Below are 22,394 nucleotides of genomic sequence, written 5' to 3' on the forward strand. Positions count from 1 at the left end.
GTCATTGTTGAACTACAAATCATAACATCAATATGAAATTTAAGTTTCAGATACTAGGGTTTCAATATTTAAATCTGTTTACTGCCACTAAGATCTCATATCCATGGTAATTTCTTAACATACTGAGTTTCCTAAAACAAAAGAACATATATGTACATAGCTTAGGTGTGTATCAGTATCCTACAAGTTTTCATTATCAGCAGTAACACAGACCTTGAACTCAGGAGACTGAGACAGGGTATTTACACCCTAAGAGCCTGAAAACACAAAGTTACCAGAGTACCCTCCTATATACTGGGAGAATTCGAAACGATAACTTCCTTTTAAAGGCCAGCGGTGTACTACCAAATAAATATACACAAACGTAAGTGTCGATGTTGCTGTATAATAAAGTTTGGTAATAAGAGAAGTGTTACACTTCCACCTTCCTCTTCTATGTATGAAGGAGAACCATGACCTAAGTCTGCATACTCTATGGCGCAAAAAAGACCTATACACAAATAATATTTGTAAAAGCAAAAAAATGTAGGATGAGTAAGATTTGACTGAGGGACTGGTTACAGATGGACACCCAGTTTGACAGCTTTTAAGGACGGATTACGTCTTTCCACATAGTTCTTATTGCTTTTCCTCTTTTCCCTTTGCTTTAATATCTCACCATATCCCTACGGTGATGGTAACTATTCTATTAACAAACTTTAAGAGACCTTCAGTCTGACTTCTGCTGGAAGATTAGAACACAATGTTTAAAATCTGGTTAGTTAGAAAATATACAAGCACACTACAAAGCAAATTGAAACTGTACTGAACCAAGATTACACCAGAAATGGGTAAGATTGATTATTCAGATACAAAAGGGATGTGATGCATAATTCGTTTTCCAGAGGCACGAGTGGCAGCACAGCGATATCAAGTACAGGAAGGATGAATGAGAAATTCAGGTTGGCAAGCGAGACTCATTGCAAACCCTTTTGGAATGAACCACTGCAATTTAAAAGGACCTCTTATTATCTGATACATTAAGTTTAAAGAATAAAAAAAAACCCCAAACATACACTACCACCGCCCCCAAATTGCTGAAGTGTGAGAAGAAAGCACGTATTACAATTTTGCTTTTCTGAGTGTAAAAGAGAGAACACCAGGATGTTACAACATGTAAGTACATTAATATGTTAAATCAAGCCTGTTTAAAATACTTTATAATTTCATGCATTAAAAAGGATAAGCTACAAAGAAGAAACATAAAAGCAAGAAGTGATGGACTGCAGGTACTTCCAAAAAAAAGTGTACCAGGTAAATTGGACATTTCACCTAGATATTATATGTAGAGGGCTAAATTTTATGTTTTACAAACACATCAGAAGTTAAAATTCAGACATTTCTGCAAGATTGTTTTTGCTTTAAAAGGAAGTTGCATACAATTAAGTTCAATTTTTAGTAGGCACTAGATAGGCCTAACATATGGAAAGTAAAATAAGCTTGCCATACCAACAGATATTTTTCTCTACAAATTGAAGAATGGAATAAACAAAGTTACTGATAAAAACGCCACATGAAAAAATTGGCTTAACTAAAACCTGTAATTCATTAAAACACTGAATAGACTAGAGAAGTTAATCCTGAAACACTGACTTGCAGCATTACAAAAATCTAAAAGACTTATCAAATATAAGACAAACTTAATAAAAAATGTTAATTTCAACACATTTCCTAGCATAAATATTAAAAAAAAGCCTAAAATATTTATACAAGCTCTTAGGCTACACATTACAAAGCGTTGTTTATTAACATATTCAAATTGAAGGTTTCATTCCAGATTGTTTTCAGTCACTTGCAGTTCTGTAGAATGTGCATCCTTTAAAGTCTTGTAACCCTTTCACAAAATACTTTACAGTTTCATAATACCTCAATTTGTTCCTAACTCTTCTTCCTCTTTTAATCGTGTTCTTTGAAAGTGCAGCTCAACATGCAGCAAAACATTACCCTGAACTGGTAAAGCAGACTGGCACTGAGCCAATGCAAATATTTTCCTGAAGTTTACTGGCAAATGACCACTCTCATTGCAGGGACTAGTTATTTCTTTAGAACAGCATCAGCAATTCATCTCTGTTTTGCCATTTATGCTATTCTTGCTATAATTACATAGGATGCTGCTGAAAATAAACATATTCCAAAGATATACATTTTGTTAATCTTTTTAATTAAAATCTTAAGGGAGAAGAGACTTTTAAAAAACATTTCCCTGCCACATTTGCCAGAAGAATATCAGTCACACCGGAAGTGATTTGTTTCTTCTGCAAAAAGAGAGAGGAAGAAAAAGGCTAGACATTAGAAGTGAATTAACTTTGTCCTCAGTACTCAGATTTCTTAAATGAAACTCAGTTCCAGTATTATTAGCAGAAAAATGGCACTTCCCCCCCCACCCCCCAGGCAGCTACTGGTAACATCTGATGCCAAGTTTAAGCACTAAAAGCATCATATGCTGCTCATAGTAAGATGGCTGCCAGACCAGATGCTTCTATTATTTATCCCTTTCAAGGCTGTTGTTTTTATTTAAATGTAGCACACAATTTACACATAGTTGTTTGGCTTACTGTGCTAGCAGTATGTATATTTTAATGTGAATGTTACTTTGCATAACAACAACAAAAAAAGCCTTTATCACGTTCCTGCAGCGCACATGGAAGACTTAGGAACATGATGTCAGGCAGATGAGGTCTCTCCTGTCCGTCAGTCCATCCCCAGTCTCCCATCTCCCCTTGTGAATTCAGCCAAACTGAAAATACTTGTAGCTAAATAAATGAACCCTCATAATCCCAAACACATTTAATATTCTGAACCAAACACTTCATCCAGTTTTTCTGGAATAGGAAAAGGTTCCCTTTCAGTGCACAGAGCAGATCCAGTCTTCAGATGCATTAAAGGGGAAAAAAATAGTGTATATATATATAAGGAGCATTTAAGTTTTCAGATACACCGCAGCTGTTCCGCGCCTGTCGAATTCGCCAGCTCGTGTTTTGCAGCACTGGATCCGGAGGACCGCCAGCGACGGTGGAGCAGACCCCACCGCACCGGCCACTCCGGCGAAACCAGCCTGGGGCAGGGTCCGGAGGAGACAGGATGAAGTCCCCAAGCCCGTGGGCCTAGCAGGGACAGGCACGGGCCCCGACCGCGGCCTCGGACCGCAGTCGGCACGGCGCCCCGCTGCCTTGACAGCCCAGCTCCAGGGCAGGCACGGCAGCCAGCGTTCACGCTACAGCGGCCAAGGAAGCGGCCCTGATGCGGTCCGGAGGAGCGGCCCGCGACGGAAGGCGGCCGCCAGGGCCTAGGACGCACTCGAGAGGCCCGACGGCGGCGGGCCGGGCTAGGCCGCGCCGCCGGCGGCCGGAGGAAGGAAGGGGGGCGGGCAGGCCCTGGTTACCTGAGGATGTTGTGCGCCTCCATGCTGCGGTTCTGGTTGCTGGAGCACACCACGGCCACGCGGAGCGGCGAGGAAGGCATGGCGGCGCAGGGAAGAGCCCAGCTCCCTCCCCGCGACTCCGAAACCCTCTCAGCCCCGGCCGCGGCTCGCACAAAATGGCGGCGGGAGCCCGGCGGCGGGCGGTGCCGGGACGTGTCACCAGGGCCGCGCCGCCCCGCCGCGGCCAACGGCGGAGCGGGCGTCAGGGGGCGGAGGCCACCGCCTACCATCGAGAGGGAGGCGGAGCTGCGGCGGCGGAGACAGCGCGCCGCCAACCATAGAGCCGGAGTGGCGGCTGAGCGGAGGGCCCGGTTCCGCAGGCCGCTCCCCGCGCAGCTCTGCCCCGGGCGGCTCTCGCCTGGAGAGAGGCCGGTCCCCAGAGCGGGGCGACCTCCGACCCTCTCTGCCGCGCCGCGGAACCGGCTTCGCGGGGCTCACGGGCGGCCTGCGCCGCCGAGTCCCTGACCGCAATTTTCCAACATCCAGAAAGAAATTACTCCAAATTTACAATGTACGGTCTTGGATCTTCCCATCTTCTTCCCAAATATGCCCTATTTCCATACTTCACACCCATATAATTCCCATTTGCCTGGCAATGTAAGCCACGGACTCCATTAGCTCGTTTTCAGAAAAATGTGATTCAAGGCAATCACTTCTTTCCTGAAAAGCGGAGTCTTCTGGCTGCTTTTCTTTCTCAGCAGTAGGTGGCAGCCAAACGTTGCAGTGGCTCCACTGAGCTGGGCCATGGATCCGGAGAAGCAGCGTTTGGGTGGAGAGCTGAATCACCCCGGAGAAGAAGTAAATTGGGTCTGACACCCGGGATCAATCCTGTTTCCATGTCTGTGCCCAGAACACTCTGTGCTGAGGACTCTGTCGTGAAGATGAGGCAGACATAAGCTTTCTGTTATGCTTAGTCATGGAATTCTGCAAGTAATGGGAGTAAACTCCCATGCTTTTACTGAGAACTGTTCAAATAAGAGTGGCCAAAACCAAGAGTTATTTATGTACCCACTCACTGGTAAAATGCACTGATTTCAGAATTGTTTTGCTTGCATACAGGTCAAAATTATAATGGCACTCCTTGCTCAGCAGGGACCAATTCCAATTTTGTCTGAGGCTTTCATAATCTTTTCCCCTTTCCATATCATTGTGCTTTTCCACCTCGGTTTACTTGTGCTCTTTCAGCTGACTCCAGTACTCTTCAGTGCTTGAGAAATGAGACAGGAGAGATAAGAAACCAAGGCTTCAGCAGGACATAGAGGTTTCCTCCTTTGCTCCAGAAAAGGTCCTTTTAGAGCAGTGAGAGGACATTGGCGAGGTGGAAGCCTCTCTCTTGGAGTGTACAATGACATTTTTGCCGTCAGTGCAGAATACAAAGGGAACCAATTCCGATTTGAATGTGCATAGACTCCAAGTACAAAAGTTGTCTGTGTTAAAACTCAAGACCATGACAATGGCTCTAAGCACACGTCTGGGCCATCTCATCACGGATCCCACCCTTAGCAGGTCCAGGGCCGAGAGCGGAGCTGAGAAGCTGTTTGGTGCCACCATGATTAACACAATTGGAGGGAAGGGAGTAGTGGTAACAAGAGAGCTTGTATTAAGCAGACACCTGCTCCTCAGCTCCTGACAATTCTGAAATGTTGAAAGAATGCTCATTACTAAAATTGATGCTACTTTGTGCCAGATTTAGTTGCATAGGCCCTGAACTGCATCACAGGCAGGATCAATGCTTGGAAATGACTTTTTCTCATAGCCCTCTAGCTCTATTTATCTGGATTCAGACCAAATGAATTTCTTATAGACTGCCTACTATGAACTGTGACCTGAGAGCAACCCTGTGACAAAATCAATTTGATATTAAAATGGGTGCAAGTTAAATGGATCCATCAAGATGCTAAATGCTTCCTGCCAAGGGAACAAGCATCTTTCTTATATTCTTGCTGAATTCAATATAGCCATTGGACAATGCATATTTTACAGGATGGGGTCTTAAAAAGTACTTAGGAAATTTGGAACTATATTAAAATGGCGACTGGGGCCTCATCTTCTTTCTACCTTGCACTGAATACAAGATGAAACAACTAGTGGTGTAATTAAAAACTTTTTGATTATCATGTGGGAACTGCTGTCTAAATCCCCAGTATGTTCTTAAGATAGTCACTTATGTCATCACTCCACATAGACCTCAGAAACCCCAAGAGCTCTGGCCATGAAGTCGGATGAGTTTCCCTCTAGCACTGAGATGATTCATATCAGGAGTGCACAGGTCACAGGGTGGGGAAGGCAATAAAGACTTAGATTTGTTAATACCAGGTTGCAGCTGGTGTGGGGCCCCTGGGGTTACTTGTTTGATGGCACTGCACAATTATCAGGAAGGGAAAGTTTTTAGTGTTCTGTAAGTTTCATCTTTAGGGGGATACTCTGTTTAAGTGCTTAACTTCAGGTATTCTGAATTCTCCCCTCTCATAGAAAATTTCTGCTAACCACCATTTTATATAAAAATTTTGTATCTAACTAACTGCAATCTTCTGAATCATCACCCAAATTGGATTGCAAAAGCGGCCTAAGACAGATGGTATGTCTACTGCTACGGCTGCCTATGGGCAGAGCACCATATGCACTAGCCCTCTTCTTCCACTCCTGTGTCAACCATACCCTTTGAGTTTAAAAGTGCCATCTCAGTCCCGTCTGGAGCAATTACAATGGAGTAGATGACAAGCAAAACAAATTTAGTTACACTATACCAAATTAGTGTCATGATTCTAGCAGGCCAGACGAATTGCCATCAAGACCGCACACAGCAGGTCAAGCTATTTGCCATGTATTCCTGTGACAGGAAATTTGTAACATCACAAGAGCGTTATATACAAGGAGAGCAGAAGAAACGACGTAGGACTTAGGCCCCTAAAGAGAATGACAATGAAGAATTTTTATGAGATGGAGAGGATCATATAGATCAATTCTGCCTGCAAATAAAAAACCAAATTCCTAAACAATACTATTCAAGTGACTAAGATTAAAGAGCAAAAATTAAATGGGAAAAATCCCTGCTTTTTCTATAAAAAAGAAAAATCCTCATAAGAAAAGAATTTCTCATAGGACATTTACAAATGAGCTTTTCTGTAAGATGCCCACAATTATTTTATAAAAATATTTCCAGAAACCTTGATCCAAAGATGAAAGCTCCAGATATACCTCTAATATTATTGTATGCTGGAATTAACAACTCAAAACACAAAGCTTGCAAATGTGAGATTACCAAGGGCAGAAGAATTTAGGACACATATATTCCAAAAGCAAGAACCAAAATAACCATCTCCTTCTGTATTTATACCAGGAAAAAAATTTATTGCAATAGAGCTGAAATCTGGGACACAAAACCCCAAGATAATTACACATTGCTCCCAGTACTCACATGCTTTTGCTTGCTCTTAAAAAGTACCCCTAGAGAAACAAGGTCCGACGGAGGATATGTGAACAAAGTACCTCCACACTGATGTGGGGAAATGAAAAAAATGACAAAATTTGTAACCTAAAAATTCAGAGACAGTGGGAATACAGTGATTAAAGGAAGGAGAAGATAACAGTCCATAAGACAAAATAACCAGCTGAATATAACTCAGGTATTTTTCTAATACATAAGGAGAGCTACAAACGATAGGCCATCTACAGGCATGTTTTCACACAGGTCTTGCAGCTATATTATAGAATAAAAGGAAATATGGAAAATAAGACAAACACTGATGACAGATAAAATCACACCAAAAACGGAACACGAAGGAGAAAAAGAGGAGAATAATATCTTAAAAAAACCCCAACTGGTGCAGAGACCAGGAAACAAAATTTATTATTGGTAATAAAGTCTTCCATAGTTTTTGATGTCTGAAAAGCATAAATAAAATCTATAGAAGGAGTCAGAAAATAAATGCACAAAAAGGAGACATTAAACACAAGAACAAAAACCCAAATGTCTTCTCAGAAGATAATAAAAGACCTCATTGCAGCACTAGCTCCAGCATGTCTCAAACAATAGTGACACCCATTCTCCACAAAAAGAAAGCGGTAAAAAACTACATCCAACTTACTACCTCCCTGCTCTGGGCAACGAAATGGCTCTGGAGGACCAGGGAATGTGGGTCTGCATCCCAGGCCCTGTCTCCAGGGAAGTGCCACTGTCCAGGGTCCTTCTCCTCCATCTTCTGGGACTTCATCATTGGCCTCATCAACAGCCTGCAGATTCTTCTCGCTCTTTGCTCGCAGTTTCTCCAAAGCCTTCCTTGTCTTGTTCACTTCTGTATGACAGGGGAACCGTGAACAAGAGAAATACAGGAGATGAGATCAGGATATGGAAGAAAAAACTCTATTCCCCAGCCCAGCTGAACTTCACCTAGCGAGGCAGGACTCTCCCTGCTCAGGTAGGGGTGCTTTTTCTCTCCTGAGTGCTTCCTAAAAATATTTTCTGCTCCCCCATTAATATCTTTTTCCCTCTGTTCTTTCTGAGAAATTCTTTCCCCACTATCACCTCAGCAATTCCTGAGAAAAGCCTTTTCTTTCTCTCCCCAGAGCACTTCCCACAAATGTCTTTCACCTCTTTCCCTTCAGTGCTTCCCAGCTAATTCATTACTCCCTCCCCTTGTGCTTTGCACAAAAGCCTTTTCCCTCCATCACTTTCCACAGAAAGCCTTTCCCCACTACCCCCTTGACATTTCCCTATGAAACGTTTCCTCTCTCATACATCCAGCGCTTCCTGACAAATCATTCCCCTCTCCCTCCCCTCAACACTTCCAGCAGGGCCCTTACCCATCTTTCAGCACCTTCTCACATAACCCATCGCTCTCCTTTTAGCGCCTTCCACAAAAGCCTCGCCGTCCCCCAGCACATCCTGCTAAAACCTCTCCCCCTCTTCTCTTGCATTTCCCATAAAAAACCCCGTTTCCTCACTATTTCCTCGACTTTTCTGACAAAATCTTTCCCTCTCCCTCCCCTCAGCCCTCACAGCAAACCGCTCCCCTCTCCTCAGATCTTCCCGCCTCACGTCTCGCCCTGGCGCCTGCAGACGAAGCCCTCCCGCCACACACCGTTTCCCGCCTAAATGCGTCCTCCCTCTCCTCAGCGCTGCCCGAGAAAAGCCTTTCTCCCTTCTTTTCCTTAGCGCCTGCCTCTCTCCCAGGAAAACGGTTTTTTCCTTCCTTTCCTCCGCTGCTCTTCAGCATAGCCTGCCCATTTTTCTCCCCTCTGTGCTCCCCACTGAAACCCGTCTGTCTTTCTGCTCAGCTCTTTCTTCAAAAACCTCTTGCCTTGTGCCTCCTCTCGGCCATTCTTGCTAAACCTGCCCCGCTGGCTGCAATGCTTGCTCTTTTGTTACTTCTTTTTCTGCAAAGACATGCTGCAAATCATCTGGTAGTTCTGGGATATCCGGTTAGTGAATGAATTATCTGAATACGCACGTCTACTTTTACAAAGGGTCTATGGGTCAATGCACAGAGATCTCCTCTGGAAAAGTCTTCCACCAAAATCCCTTTTGGAGGGGTTTTCTGGCACACTGTATAAATACTGTACTGCACTGTGCCATCGTTTACATCTCAGCAAAGCAGGCTGAAAATACTGCCAGTGAATTTTAAATGACAAGCAAAACATGTGATATGAAAACTTCTGCATCAAAAAACATTCTTTCAGGTGAAAACAAACGAAAGTGTTTGGGCAATTTTTTCCCAGATGAGATCAGACAATGTGTAAAGACAAGAGATGCAGTGATCAGATCTATGATGAAGCAATACCAGTCAGGGTCTATTTGCTCAGGCTAAAACTGCAAAAGACCCCATCCAAGCATCACTGCTATAATTCCTAAGCCTTTAACAGGAATGTGACACAGTTAACTGTTATCTGCCACTTTTTCTCCTTTCAGCCCACTCTCCCTAGCCTTTCTTGTGGAACATACTGGTGAAATAAAGCAGCAGTTTGCAGTCTTGTAAGACTACAACGCCAGGTCTCCATGGAAGCAAAATACCAGCTTTCACTTGCACCTCCAAATAAAGCCCAGCAGCCTTTCCTTTTATGTACCACAAAAAATATCATAATGGAATTGAGAGGGATTCTTTGCTTGAGGCACAGAGTATTTCCTCCAGAAGATTCAAAGTTGGGGTCAGGCTGAGCTTGAGCTGCTTACATTTAGGCAGTTCTTTTCCTCACATTTAGCACAGGGCAAGGAAAAAAAGCTTGTTAATGAGCATATCAGTCTCTATTTTAACTCCTGCAGAAATGGATATGGCTTGGTATTTGTACTGGAAATTGCCAGGTAAACACAGGATCATATACCACCTAAGAGTGTACCATATGGATTTTTAATACCCAGGGACTTGTATCGTAATACGGAGAATGTGTAGTTGCCTTAGAAGTTATTTCCACTTTTTCCCAAAGCATTAGGTGCCTAACAGCCAGCTTCTTGGCAGTTAGAAATCAGCATACTGCTACTTCTTTATTGCTGCCTGGACAGGCCAGGATTGATTATAACTCTACAAGGTACTCTGCGTGTTTTGGGAATTGCTGCAGATACTGGATAAAGCTTTAACTGTGGAGTGTCACAAAGGCTTCTGGGAGTCAAATTAATATCAAGTCTATGTATGTGTAATTTTTCCCATTATTGCCAAAAAGAAATGTCTATACTCATGATGGAGGGAAAAAAACCCACAGTTATCAATGGGTCAGCAGAGGTTTTGCTTAACGTCACATAAAATAAAATAGAGAATACTATGATTTTCTTTTCCAGACACCAAGATGCATCCATTAAAATTTAATCCACTGAAAATGAATGAGAAACTATGAGATATTGTTTCCCACATCCCATTTATCATGCATGGAAAGGAAAAAACTGATAAAAGTAATCCTTTAGAGTATTACAGAATTTCCTCCATCAGGATTTACATTCTTGTTCTACGTATTTTGCTCTTGCTTGTCTCTCCTCTGCCCAGCATTCTGTTGCAATGCTATCCACAGAGACAGATGCATGATGTGAGATGACTACATATAATGCCTCTATAGTATCAACTAGGTGCTGTTTTAGCAGGTAACTGTATCCTATCAATACCTGCAGAGGTGTCTTATTGAAGATAGTCACTTACAAAACTGTAAATTAAACATGGTACTCAGTTTCCTCAGACTTACGTCAGTGTCACCACAACGAACAGTGCTGGCTGCACACAAGATGAAGTAGCTTGAATTGGTAAAGAAAGGTGCATTTAGGAACTAAGGGCAGCTCATTCAAAGGTCAAATAAGGATTCTTTATATTCAAAACCAAAGACACCTGGCTACCATATTTAATGGTTTTGGCACAGTGAATTTTCATACAAAATTTCACATCTGGCCTCCTATATCTGAAAGACTGAAGTGATCACCTTGAATATTGCGCCTCTTTTCCCACTGCTGTTGGATATGTAGATCATGAGCTCCTTGTACCAGGTGCTGTGACCTCCTGCTTGATAAGAATATTTTAGGATGGGCAAGATGATGTCTCTAGCCCAAGCCTTTTTTATTTTTCTCCCCCCCCCCCCCAATTACAGACAGTACCATGATCAAGTTCAGGCTTGCCCAGAGAGGTTGTGCAGTCTCTGTCCCAGAGGTTTTCAAGCCAACACTGGATACAGCCCTCAGTAACCCGGTGTGATCTCACAGCTGACCCTGCTTTGAACTAGATGACCTTCAGAGGCCCCTTCCAAACTGAATTACCCTGTGATCCTTTAGTCTAAACCTCCAGTAAACAAAAATCAAGTATTCAGACAATTAATCTCTTCTAATTGTCCCATTACTGTTGTCATAATTTTACAGTAGGCAATGGAATATCCTTATGACCAGTCTTTGGGCAGATTTGCTCACTTTGAGTCAAACAAGATCTTGAACCATTAAATATTTATGATGTTTTACTTTCTTTTCATTATTCTCTTAATTTATTAAGGTCAATGCCAAGGTGGTACAAGGCTCATTATTTGTACATTTACTTTTCACATCTGGCAATTCACGACAAGATGAAGAACAAAACAGTAACGCTGGTTGACAGAAGCTGACAGAGATATACAAAATCAGTGCCACTCTAGTAGTCCTGTGCAGAACTGGCTACAGGCAAGACTGACTTGAAACCTTTAAAAGACCTTTAACCCAAATTTACTCTGTGTTTAAATTCACTGAATTAAACACCACTGCATACAATTTGTCTTAATGTTCTTAAAAACAGATTGCCTTTTCTTGGAGCAGTCAATCTCCTGAGGGATAAAATAAGAAAAATTACGACATCGTCCTTCAACATCAATGAATGACACCATCTTTCTGTTACTGCGATGCCAGATATTGTCAGGCTGCTTAAATCAAGTACATTGGCAAGTTAATAAAAAAGAGAACACTGTTAAATTTAGAGTCAGCTGCATGTGAGAAAGAAAACAAAGCAAGAATAACAAACAAATAAAAGGTATTTCTGCCTGATGAAATATAGACCTTCAGTTTCTCAGCCACTCTCAAATTATTGAAGGGATTATGATTAGTACAAATACTAGATTTTATTAAGGTTTCCATATACTTTCTATATTTACCCTCTACTAGCAAGTTTACACTTCACAAACTATTTTCACAAAGAAAAGCATACGGGTCATTCACCAGTCATAAACATTTACACAAACAGATCACACAGGAAACGGATGTTATTTTAATAGCAATACCCCTTTACAGAAGAGCTGTTCCCCTACTTTTGCTTTAGGTGCTCAGTTTAAGTGATATAAAGTCATTTTTTTGTTACGGCAGTCAACTACATACAAACAACACTAAATAAAAACTAGCTCACTAAATAAATACCTCTCAGATGGTAACTGACTCTATTTTGTGTACATATTAAAGTTCAAGTAATGATCAGCCTAAGTTTGTTTTAAAAAAAAACAAACAACCAACCGAACAAACAAACCAACAACCACTAGTTTCAGAGACAAAAACACTAGGGGAGATGCAGTTGTCTGTGAAGACTACAAGAACAGATACACCAATATAAATGGGACAAATTCTCAGCACTAAGGCACAATAGAATTAATACTAGAATATGGCTAAAACCTTACTTACTACAGCATTGAGTGAGCAGTTAACAAGGAGTGTTCCTATGCTCAAAACACCTGGCTACAACATCAGTGAGTTCTGTGTTTAAGACGCTTTTACCTTAAGTGTAGCTGCACACGGCATTCCTAAAGCTGGGATTTCAGAGGGCAGTGATGGTGCTCATTTACATTGTACTTATTTTATAATTAAGGATTGGTTCATATTGGCACAACGAAATGGAAATTTCATACTAAATTTGTCCCTTTAGCATTGCTCTTGGTGGAAACTACCGATAACAACAGTTCTAAAGGGAGAAAAGCAGGTTCGGTCGGTGTAGGATGTTGATGGTCACTTGACCTGACCAGAAAACCCATTTTTTTGGACAGCAGCCAGTCTAGGTCCCAGAATTTGTCAACAGCATAAGGCACGATACAAAACCCACTTAAGTCACGAGATTTAGGTGGGCTTTGGATCAAAGACACTCTTAGCTATGGGTTTTGTGGTTCCAGCGGTCTGTTCTCCCGCAGAATTTAAACAACATCTCCCCTCAGGGAAAAATTCAAGCACACATCTAAGAGCAAGGGGGTTTAGGCATAGGCTTAAAATAAGGGTGTTCTGGAGAGTCTTCTCAAACAGGCCCTCTGTAAGATCTGTCGCTTGCTTTTAAAACAGACATTTTTCTGGCACTTGTGGGCCCTTGCCATTATTTACTTCTAGTCCACTGAGATCCCGCGAGTTCAGTAACCACGCACGGCTCAGGCTGAAAACCCACCCCAGGAGGAAGAAGAGCTCCAAATACTGAGGAAACCCCAAATGCTGGAAGTTTGGGAAAAGCAAACCCAAGACACCCAATGCTTCACACGAGGCCCTGGGCAACACCGCTGCGAGAACAGTTTGGAGAACCTCTCCTCCTCCTCCTCCCCTGAAAGAGCCACAAAGCCGGCGTGGGGCGCGCTGCAAGAAGCGGTCTGGCAAGGGAACCGGGGAAGCCGCCGCTGCCGTACCGGCACCCCGGGACTGGCTCCGGAGTGCCCTCCCCGCCCGGGGCGGGGCCCAGCGCAGCGCAGCCCAGAGCCGGCCGAGTTGGCGGCGCGGCCCGGTCCGGTCCCGCTCCGCTTCCGCGGCGCACCCGGGCCCCGGCGGGCAGCGCTGAAGGCTAGGCGCGGCGAGGAGCTGCGGCGCCCGCGGCCCCGGCGAGGGCCGGGCTCATGAGGTTCTCGGTGATGTAGGCCACCAGGAGGCAGATGAAGACGAGCATGACGCAGATGGAGCCCCCCACGGCCGTCATGGCGACGACGATATCCCGCATGGCGGCCGGCTCCACGCGGAACTCCACGCACTGGGCGGGCGGCGCGGGGCGCGACGGAGCGTAGCGCGGCTGCAGGCAGAGGCGGTAGCGCACGCTGCCGTGCGCCTCGGGCAGCAGGTAGTCGCGGCAGGCGGCGCCCAGCTCCACGCTGTCGCAGGGGAAGCGCGTGTAGGTGCCGTCCCAGGAGCAGTTGAGCGCGAAGCCGCGGAGGCCGGCGGCGGGGCGCGGCGGCCCCCACTGCAGCAGCACGCTGCCGTTGCGCAGCACGTTCGCTACCAGGGCGCCGCCCGGCGACCGGTGGGCGCGGCAGGCCCGCGCCGCGCACTGGAAGCCGCGGGCCGGCGTGCGGAAGCAAAGCCGCCCGCCCGCCGAGCCCTCGGTCCCCACCTTGTAGGGACACCACGGCTCCTCCGCCGCCTCGGCCCCGGCCTCGGCTTCGGCCCGCCGCGGCGAGGCGGGCGGCGCCGGCCCCGCGGCGGCGGGCGGCGGCGCCCTCAGCGGGCGCCGGCGCCCCGAAGCAGAGTAGGGCGAGGAAGGGCGGCAGCAGGCTGGGCATGCCGGGCATGCCGGCCGCCGCGGCATGGAGCCGAGCCGCGGTGCCGGCGGAGGGCTGCGGCGCCCCGTGCGCCGGTTATAAACGCGGGCTCCGCAGCCGCTCCGCCGGCCGCCAATGGAGAGGCGGCTCCGCCGTTAACTCTCGCTGGGCTGCGGAGCACCCGCCGCGTTGGCCAGCGCCCGCTCCGGACCAGCGGCGGGCGGCCCCGACCCTGCAGTGCCCGGCCTGCGGGGGACCCGCAGCCCCCAACGGGCGGTCCCCGGGTGTCCCGGGCGCTGCGCCCCCCGGTAAGGGCCGGCACGGGCTGGGCTCAGTCCCCTCCCCGCCCCCCGGGGCATTGCGTGCCCGTCCGGCGTTGCGTTGCTCTGCCCTGCTCGCCGCGGGGCTCGGGGGCTCCGCGCACCCCCTCGGGGGAAGCTGCGGCCCCAAGGGACGGGGTGACCGCGGGTCCCGGCCGTCCGGGTGCCTCTGCCCCCGGGAGGGTGCTTCTGCCCCTGGGGTCGCACAACCAGCAAAGGCTTGGACCAGGGCAGCGTTGTGGAAAGTTACAGAGCTCCCCTCCAGCTGAAGCAGACCTTTTTCAAAGGGGGTGTGTGTGTGTTATGTGGATTTTGTAAAATGGTTGTGCCTGCAGAGCCAGGCTGCTTTAACCCCATCGGCAAAGATGTAATAGAGGCAGAAAGGCATGAGTCCCCCAGGAGGTCAGCTGATGGCGATAAACCTGTGGGTCTTCAGTGCACACTAGTCTGCGAGACCAGAGGAAGAAGATATTCCCCTTGCTGCTGTCCTCTAACAAAAGCCCCTTTTTCCCCCCCTCTCCAACAGGACCAACCCCCAATGCCCCCATTTGATCTACAGCCAGCTGTTCGTTTTGCAGCACAGAAGAGGGCTGAAGGAGACAGAGCAGTGCTCTATCCTACCAGTACACCGTAGCGCTTTCCAAATGACCTTGAAAGATTTAAAGTGTAGACTTGTCTAAATGCAGGAACACAAGATCTAATGAATCAATCAAAAATACATGCTTAACCTAAGCAAAATTTGAAGATTCTTTGAACAGTTAAATTGATAAAAGCTATGTTAAGTTCTGCCATTTCTGAGTTGCACGTTACGTTCCACACAAAAAAGGGTGGGGTTGGGTTTTTTTGTGTTTTGATCAGGTTTTACATAGTGTCCTATTCCAGTTTTTATAGCAGAACATAATATAGATGCTTAACTTGTGAAGTAGAACAATTATCATGTTACATGGTTAAAAACCCCAGCAATGTTCCTAAACACAAAATTGAGAGTTTTCTTCACTGTGTTACTTACTTGGAAATAAAAGACCTACAGATTACTATGCAAGTTTTCTTTAAAAGTGTTTATTGTCTTATATAAGTTTAAAATACAACAAAAATAAAATTCTGAAGCCTATTTTTATTTCATAGCCTAAACAAAACCCAAACCCAAATCATACACCTTGGTGTTTGCTGCAAATTACATTTTGTATATATTCAAGTAATGTGGAACTTGTTTAAATAGTTTTGTTTTCTAGCTGCATTGAACATCAACATGACCAAATGGTCTTGTATCGGACACCGTTTCCTGCCTGAAAGACTTGCTTATTTAAAGTATATTGTTTCTTAAGGAAATCTTTAAACATAATTTAATAATACCAAGCATTATCTCATAAGTTATTCCCACATTTAGTTTTTAACCAAATTTAATGCTGGGAGGGGGAGGGTGTCTGCTAGCCTACAGAAAGTTGCTGGAAATATCTTGATACCAAGAGGTATTAATAGGAATCAATGGAAAAAAAATAGGATCAGCATAGAAAAGGATGCTAAAGTTGTAGTAATGGCTGCTCTCCTTGGAAAATGCTTGTTTATCACAGAATAGGAGGTGCTGCGCTGCTGAAGGCACTTTCTGGTGGCTGAGGCAAACTTACCTGTGGAAGTTCCAGCTAGGATGCAAAACTGAAGCTCCGACAGCCCTTCCTGAGAAACGCGTGGGTGTTCAGGAGATGGCTGGAGTCAAACCAAGCAAGTTTTGCCTCTTTAAACTTTGTGCAGTTCTCCTAACTGCTATTAAGAGCAGATTGCACTCCAGAGTTGTCACTGTTTCAGCGAGGAGGGAAGAGATCTGGCACCAACCTCCGATGTTGTTTATGATTTGCAACGCACTTTGAGTTCCTCTGTTGAGAGATCCAGCAGAAGGGTCTGGCATTTGGTACAGGAAAGGAAAATGGTTGGCGCAGCAGTGAAGGCACCTGATTGCACGTGCCACATCACTTAGCTCTCGACTTAATTCCATACTTGCATTTGAAGTTGTAGAAGAAGGAAAAATAAGGTAACCAGAGATACCTCATTTCATGGAAAGCTGTGGAAGCCTCCTCAAATGTCTTTCCTAGAATGGCTGCCAAAATTACCAGGAATTGGAATGGATAATCATATTCTTCCCTTTGGGTTTGAGTTCTAAACCTCTGACTCATGCAAGGCAATACTGTAACTGCCTGCTGACTCCATTTAGCCGTTTACATATTACGATCAGAACAACGGGTTCTGTGATGATAAGCTGGAATAGGTTTGTTGTTGAACAGGACAGTGAACTGACCTCAACGTTCATGAAAGCTGTTGAGTATGTCCTTGTACCATCACTGTCATCCTCAGACCTTTTGGCTTGTAGGTGTACCCTTGCATGGAGGCCCACAGTCTCCTTTATAACAAGACATCTAGATAAACACCTATTCCTTTGATTTCCAGATTTTCTTCAGGCACTAAACACCTATTCCTTTGATTTCCAGATTTTCTTCAGGCACGTGAATTTAAGGATACAGAACACCCCAAGCCCTGTCAGTGATACTTATCTCTACCTCATCTTTTCCGTGTATATTGATATTCTCTAACTCTAAAGCAGCAGAGTTCAGCAAAACCAGCAGGCTTCACTCCAAAGGCAAAGTGTAAAATGGCACTAAGAGATGTGGGTTGAGGTGAAAAAACGTATTATTGCAAGGTGCAAAGAAGGAACGAGCACTGAAGGATGTTCATTCCCTGGCAGGCCTATACTCCATCAGTCTAGGTTAGATTCATATTTAATGCATGACTTTTACAACAGCCAGTCTCACTCAAACTGTATAGAATATGAACAATAGTCATCCTTAGAAACAACAGTTACTCTTAAGCAAGTCATGTATATAATTTGAAATGAGAGGCCATCCTTGGTTTGGGGATACACAGACAGTTCACACCTACAGTATGCAAGCGTTTAGGGCATTTTCTCCTCCAACTATTTCAGATGTCTGAGGGAAAACATCTCATTAAACTCCTATTTGATTGCCCCATTTTAACCCCTAAAAAATACCATGTAAATGAATGAGCCTAATAACCCTAAACAGGTTTCCAAGAAGTGGATTACAAAGAAGTAGGCTTCATTAAGCAGAGATTTCATTTAACTAATTGATAGGCATATGTTTTCCTCATCTATGCCTTTATTTGTAAGGGCACAGAACGTACTAGTAATCCTCATCATCTGGCTAAAGATGTGGCCAAACCACTTAATACTTTGACATCACGTGAATCCTGGAAATACATTTGTTTACAGAAATCTAATCTACATCATTTTGATGGAATCCAAAGGAAAATTAAGAGCAACCCATCAAAAAATTTGTAACGATGCTACAGGTTAACTACACCTTACGCTGCACCGCATCCTTCAGCTACGTCTCTAAGCAAAAGCCAATTATTTATGCAAGAGACTAGCAAAGCCACATGCTTTGGCTTGGTCTGCCAGCACTAGCTTCATATGAGTACTTTGTCTCATTGTTTGCTCCCTTAGTAATCCAGCTGTTTCCTAAGACCTTCTTCTGTGCCCCAATCTGCAATAAAACTCAGCCCAGACTTCTCGTATGCTGCTTCAACAGTTCGCCACTCTGGCGAAACACTAATACTTGCTTTAAGCAGCGAACCCTCAGGCAGCATATCAAAACCAGTAACATCCCATATTGCTTTACAGGCTGCCAGACAGGCCCAACACCACAGGTTTGGGGCTTTTCTAGTTCTCCTCCACTGGGTTTATTGTCCCGTTTCCTCTCGTGTCAGAGGAAACAGTGAACTAGTATTAAAATGGGGGCAACTTGCTATAGGCCAGACAAGGAAGCACTAACCACCCACAGCTAACAATTTATGCAACACTGCTAATTTTAGTCTTGGATTCAGCCAGGGCAGACAATCCCTAAAGCAGAGATGCTTAGCTCTCAGCTCAGGGCCGCGTGCGACATATGGTTGCTAAAGCATCCTCCTAGGAGGGAGCTTTACATTTCAGGCTGAGTTGCTACAGTTCCCTCCAAGTCATAACTTTGAGGATTACTCATCCTAGACATGCAAAAGCAGAGAATTTGCCTCTATTTAGATAGCTCCTGCAGTCTCTCTGAATCAGCACACAGTCTCACCCCCACTGGGGTTCTATTTCCAGCACTTGATTCACTTCCAGTAAGGTCTGAACCTACACACTCCGACAGTCACAGGCTAAGAGAAGCATGGAAGAGGAGTGAATGAAATTCAGACAGATAACCACACTACATAGCTCACTGGGGCAGCGTAGGCATGCGGGTTTGAAGCTCATGCCACAGACCGTGTTGGTCATTGATCCTGCGCTGAACGGCGAAACGATGGCATCTTAGCAGCCCAGCTGAGAACTGGAGACATTTTTGATCAGGATGCAGCTGAACCCATAACTGCAAGTCCGGCTAATCTATTCTGAATGTGCTATTTATAGCAGACACTGGAGGCTGAGAAGTATTGCATCATACACCAAGGTTGGTAACATAGAGAGCACTAACGCAGCATTAACCACTTCAAGTAGTTTTGGGTATCTTACAGCCCATTCTCGCTTTGCGGTGAGCGCCTTAGTGGGCTACATGAGCAGCCATGGCATTTGGCTGGTAGACCTTTTCCTAGACTCCCTGGAACAGCCTCTGGCTGCTGTTCTGCCTCTGGCACCTTTGCTTACTCTGCCCACAAAGATACCGCGTACCAAGAGCATAGAGCCCCTAGAACAGCGTTTGTCTTCGCTGGAGATCTGTGCACACACCGAGGCCTGGATACCTCCACGCTTCAAGCAGGCTATGCTAGGGAGTGATACAAAATTGAAAGATCAGAAAACTATTTCTAAATTGGAGGTTTGCTGAAGCTCTCAAATGAAATAGCTCAATTTAAGTAGTAGCTAGATTTCTGATCCAGGAGAAAGCTGGGAGAAAAAGAAAAGCAGTATTCAGAGAATGCTCTGCACACTGAACACTCCTTTCCAGGGCTGAGAAAGCTCTTCTCATCTTAAGTGGCAGGTTGCAGCTGAACTGTGGTTGACAACAGCTCTACAGTGACTGTGGTGCTCAGCCTTTGACTTGAACTTAGCTGAGATAAGGTGCCTAGGCATGGCTGCAGGCAGAACTCTGCAGCCAGGAGCTCTCTCAACTCATGTTCTCCCAAAAGCTGGTATCATCAGTGTTCAGCTCTGATGAGTTCCGTATTCTCACATGGTTTTGGAACACACAGTTCAAAACTGTTGCAATGAGGCTCTTCATGGTCTCGGTGCACAAGTGCATCCTCCCCAGCAGCAGATCAGGTCTGTGAGGTCCTAACATGATTCTACTGGGCTCCGTAATAACCAGCAGTAGCCTCCAGCTGACCTGATGCTGCACCTCTGGAAAAGCAGAGTTCTTGCTGCTTCCACACAAAGCAAGCAGAGCGCCAACCACATTAACAAGCCCAACCTACCCCAGCATTTGACTTGCACAGCTGATTGTGCTGGTAAGAAGCACAAGCAGAATAAAACCCAAGAACCAGAAAGTCCGATGACGTGTTCATTTCGAGCTCCATTAGAATCAGTGGAACAAAAAAAAAAAATCAGTACTGTCTGAATGAAGAAGACCAAGCTTATTGGGAGATAAATATTGTTTTTTCCAAGTGTCTAAAAGTGCTTACAAAATATGCCCCAAACCAAGGGATTAAAAAAAAAAGCAAATAAGGAGCCAAGATCTCTTCTCTGATCTTTTATCAGGTCACAACATTCAACCACAAGCTGCATTTGCTGAGTGAGGTCCAGGACTTCCGACAGTGATGGGAAATAGGAAACCACTCGGATGTGTGGGTCTTGCACAAGGTAGGAGATTTGACAGCTCTGCCCTGTTCATATGAGTAAACCAGGTCCGAGACTTTGAAATATCATGATGAAGCCCATTCTCCTTTCAGCTGCCTCCATTTTAAATTCCAGGGACTCCAGATGACTCATTATTTCTTTCTGAGGTCAGGCAAGATGTGTTTTGGAGACTAAATAAAGCACCACAGATTTCAATCTACTGAATCAACAGAACACTAGAAATACCCAACTTGCTGATTAAAAACCAGACCTATCTAGAAGGAGAAAAATTTATCTTAGCTCCCTGTCAAATGTTGGGAGACTGGAAAGCAGCTGAGCAGGATGGAATTGCATTAGTTGGGCTCCAAATCCTTCGTATCTACCATCATGAATACTCTTCCTTACTTCTTTTTGCCCCCCTCCCGTGCACCAGATTTTATCCTTGGCAAGCCTTTCATGCTTGCTTGGGAATCCTGAACAACCTAGGGCACCTAGAGAGGTGCCACAAGCTGAGTTAATGTCAGGAAGGGAGGGAGGGAGGAGGTTGTGGGTCTGGGAGGCAGATGCAGGCTGGGGTGTGCTGATACATTGTGCTGATAGCCTGAGGAGGGCAGAGTAGGGACAGCTCTGCTGGGATGCTGCAGCTACACCGTGGATAGTGAGGTTGGAGCACACACAGCCATCACAGAAATGGACGTCTGCTCCCATCCTGCTGCTTGCATGTGACAGCTTTAGGGCAGTTTGGCCCTTCCCAGACTCTGTTCACGTCCCACTGGGGGCATCCACACCACCAAAATGCCACACAAAGTAACAAGGATGTCCCATCAAAGGGACTGGCAGCTGTGCCATCAAGGGCTTCATTCACTGCAGCAGCAGTTACTGCAGGGCTGCAGTTGTTTCTTTGTGTGGCAGGACCCACCACCATCCCAGAAGAGCCCGTCTTCGCTCAGGCCAGCCCACGTCTCCAGGAACCCAGGGTGCAGCAGCAACATCAAGACGATGCACAGCATTAAGCGGGGAGGCTCCAAGCCCAGCGGGACAGTCACAGCTCAAAGCCAAGGCAGGAACTCTGCAGGCTTCTCCTGAGTCACTGGGAAGGGTCTCTGCGCCAGGGAGAGGATCCAGTCATTCATATACACACATGCACGCACACACACACACTGGCTGGCACGTGGTCATTTCTGTTGGTGCTCATGGTTAGCTATCACCCTTGCATTACTACAGACAACAAGCAGGCTAACTTCCTCTCCACCCTACTCCGATGGGAGCAAAGGATGTTTTAAAGAAACACTACTGAGCAAAATATTTTATGAAGACAGATTCCTTTGTATTAGCAATCAGTCGAGTAAGTCCAGAGACCAAGTTCAGGCACCCTCTGCTGCCCAGGGTGTTAAAAAAAAATAAGAAAAACTCTCCAGCTGGGGAGGGGATAGGGAAAGCAAGAGGGGGAAGAACACAATAAATCAAAAAGTGCTTCTAAGCGAAGCAGCAGGATAAAGTCATTCCTACAGCCTGAGAGCACTTCCATGCTCTGGAGAGACAGCGATGGCCCCACACATGTAGATTTAATGCACATCAGCAAGCACCCTGCTCAGTGCCTGCAAGTACACTTGTCTCCTCCTGCCTTTGTCTGTCCTGGGCAGTGTTTAATACAGGAGCCAGTTCCCAGGAGGAGTTACCGTCCCCTCATTCCTCTAGCGCATTCCATTTTCCTTCAGCGTCTTTCAGTAGTAGTCATCCTTCTTGCCGTCAGCTCCCTGTATGCCTGCATGGTTCTTCTGGTCTTGGACAAGTTCCAGGTCATCATTGTCATCCATCTCACCTCCATGATCCTCCTGGGTGCAGAGGGAACAGCCAGGAAGGAAAAATCAGCAAGGCCTGGAAAAGGAGA

The 22,394-nt window shown here is 45.5% G+C and overlaps 3 protein-coding genes across 4 annotated transcripts in view; all 3 read right to left on the reverse strand.

Moving 5' to 3' along the window:
- The window catches only part of SSU72 (SSU72 homolog, RNA polymerase II CTD phosphatase), a 28,864-nt gene extending 25,201 nt beyond the window's left edge, over positions 1 to 3,663 (reverse strand). Inside the window, exon 1 of the mRNA XM_054849341.1 lies at positions 3,422 to 3,663. Within this exon, the coding sequence (XP_054705316.1) occupies positions 3,422 to 3,501 (80 nt within the window). The 5' untranslated portion in view covers positions 3,502 to 3,663. The remainder of the gene's footprint in view (positions 1 to 3,421) is intronic.
- A 7,717-nt stretch (positions 3,664 to 11,380) lies between these two features.
- FNDC10 (fibronectin type III domain containing 10) lies at positions 11,381 to 14,891 on the reverse strand. The gene has a single exon (XM_054850097.1). It carries the CDS (start codon positions 14,419 to 14,421, stop codon positions 13,687 to 13,689), a length of 735 nt encoding a protein of 244 aa, XP_054706072.1. The 5' UTR covers positions 14,422 to 14,891; the 3' UTR covers positions 11,381 to 13,686.
- Positions 14,892 to 21,808: 6,917 nt separating this feature from the next.
- LOC129215847 (Golgi integral membrane protein 4-like) overlaps positions 21,809 to 22,394 on the reverse strand; it is a 33,749-nt gene continuing 33,163 nt past the window's right edge. For both annotated transcript variants that reach the window (XM_054849750.1, XM_054849751.1), the window contains exon 14: positions 21,809 to 22,338. In XM_054849750.1, the coding sequence (XP_054705725.1) occupies positions 22,228 to 22,338 (111 nt within the window). In that variant the 3' untranslated portion in view covers positions 21,809 to 22,227. The remainder of the gene's footprint in view (positions 22,339 to 22,394) is intronic.

The sequence above is a fragment of the Grus americana genome, chromosome 21, assembly GCF_028858705.1.
Source record: "Grus americana isolate bGruAme1 chromosome 21, bGruAme1.mat, whole genome shotgun sequence".
In the NCBI taxonomy this organism is placed as follows: domain Eukaryota; kingdom Metazoa; phylum Chordata; class Aves; order Gruiformes; family Gruidae; genus Grus; species Grus americana.

Coding starts and splice junctions, on each gene's coding strand:
- FNDC10 (XM_054850097.1), bottom strand. CDS start 14,421: ATGCCGCGGCGGCCGGCATGCCCGGCATGCCCAGCCTGCTGCCGCCCT.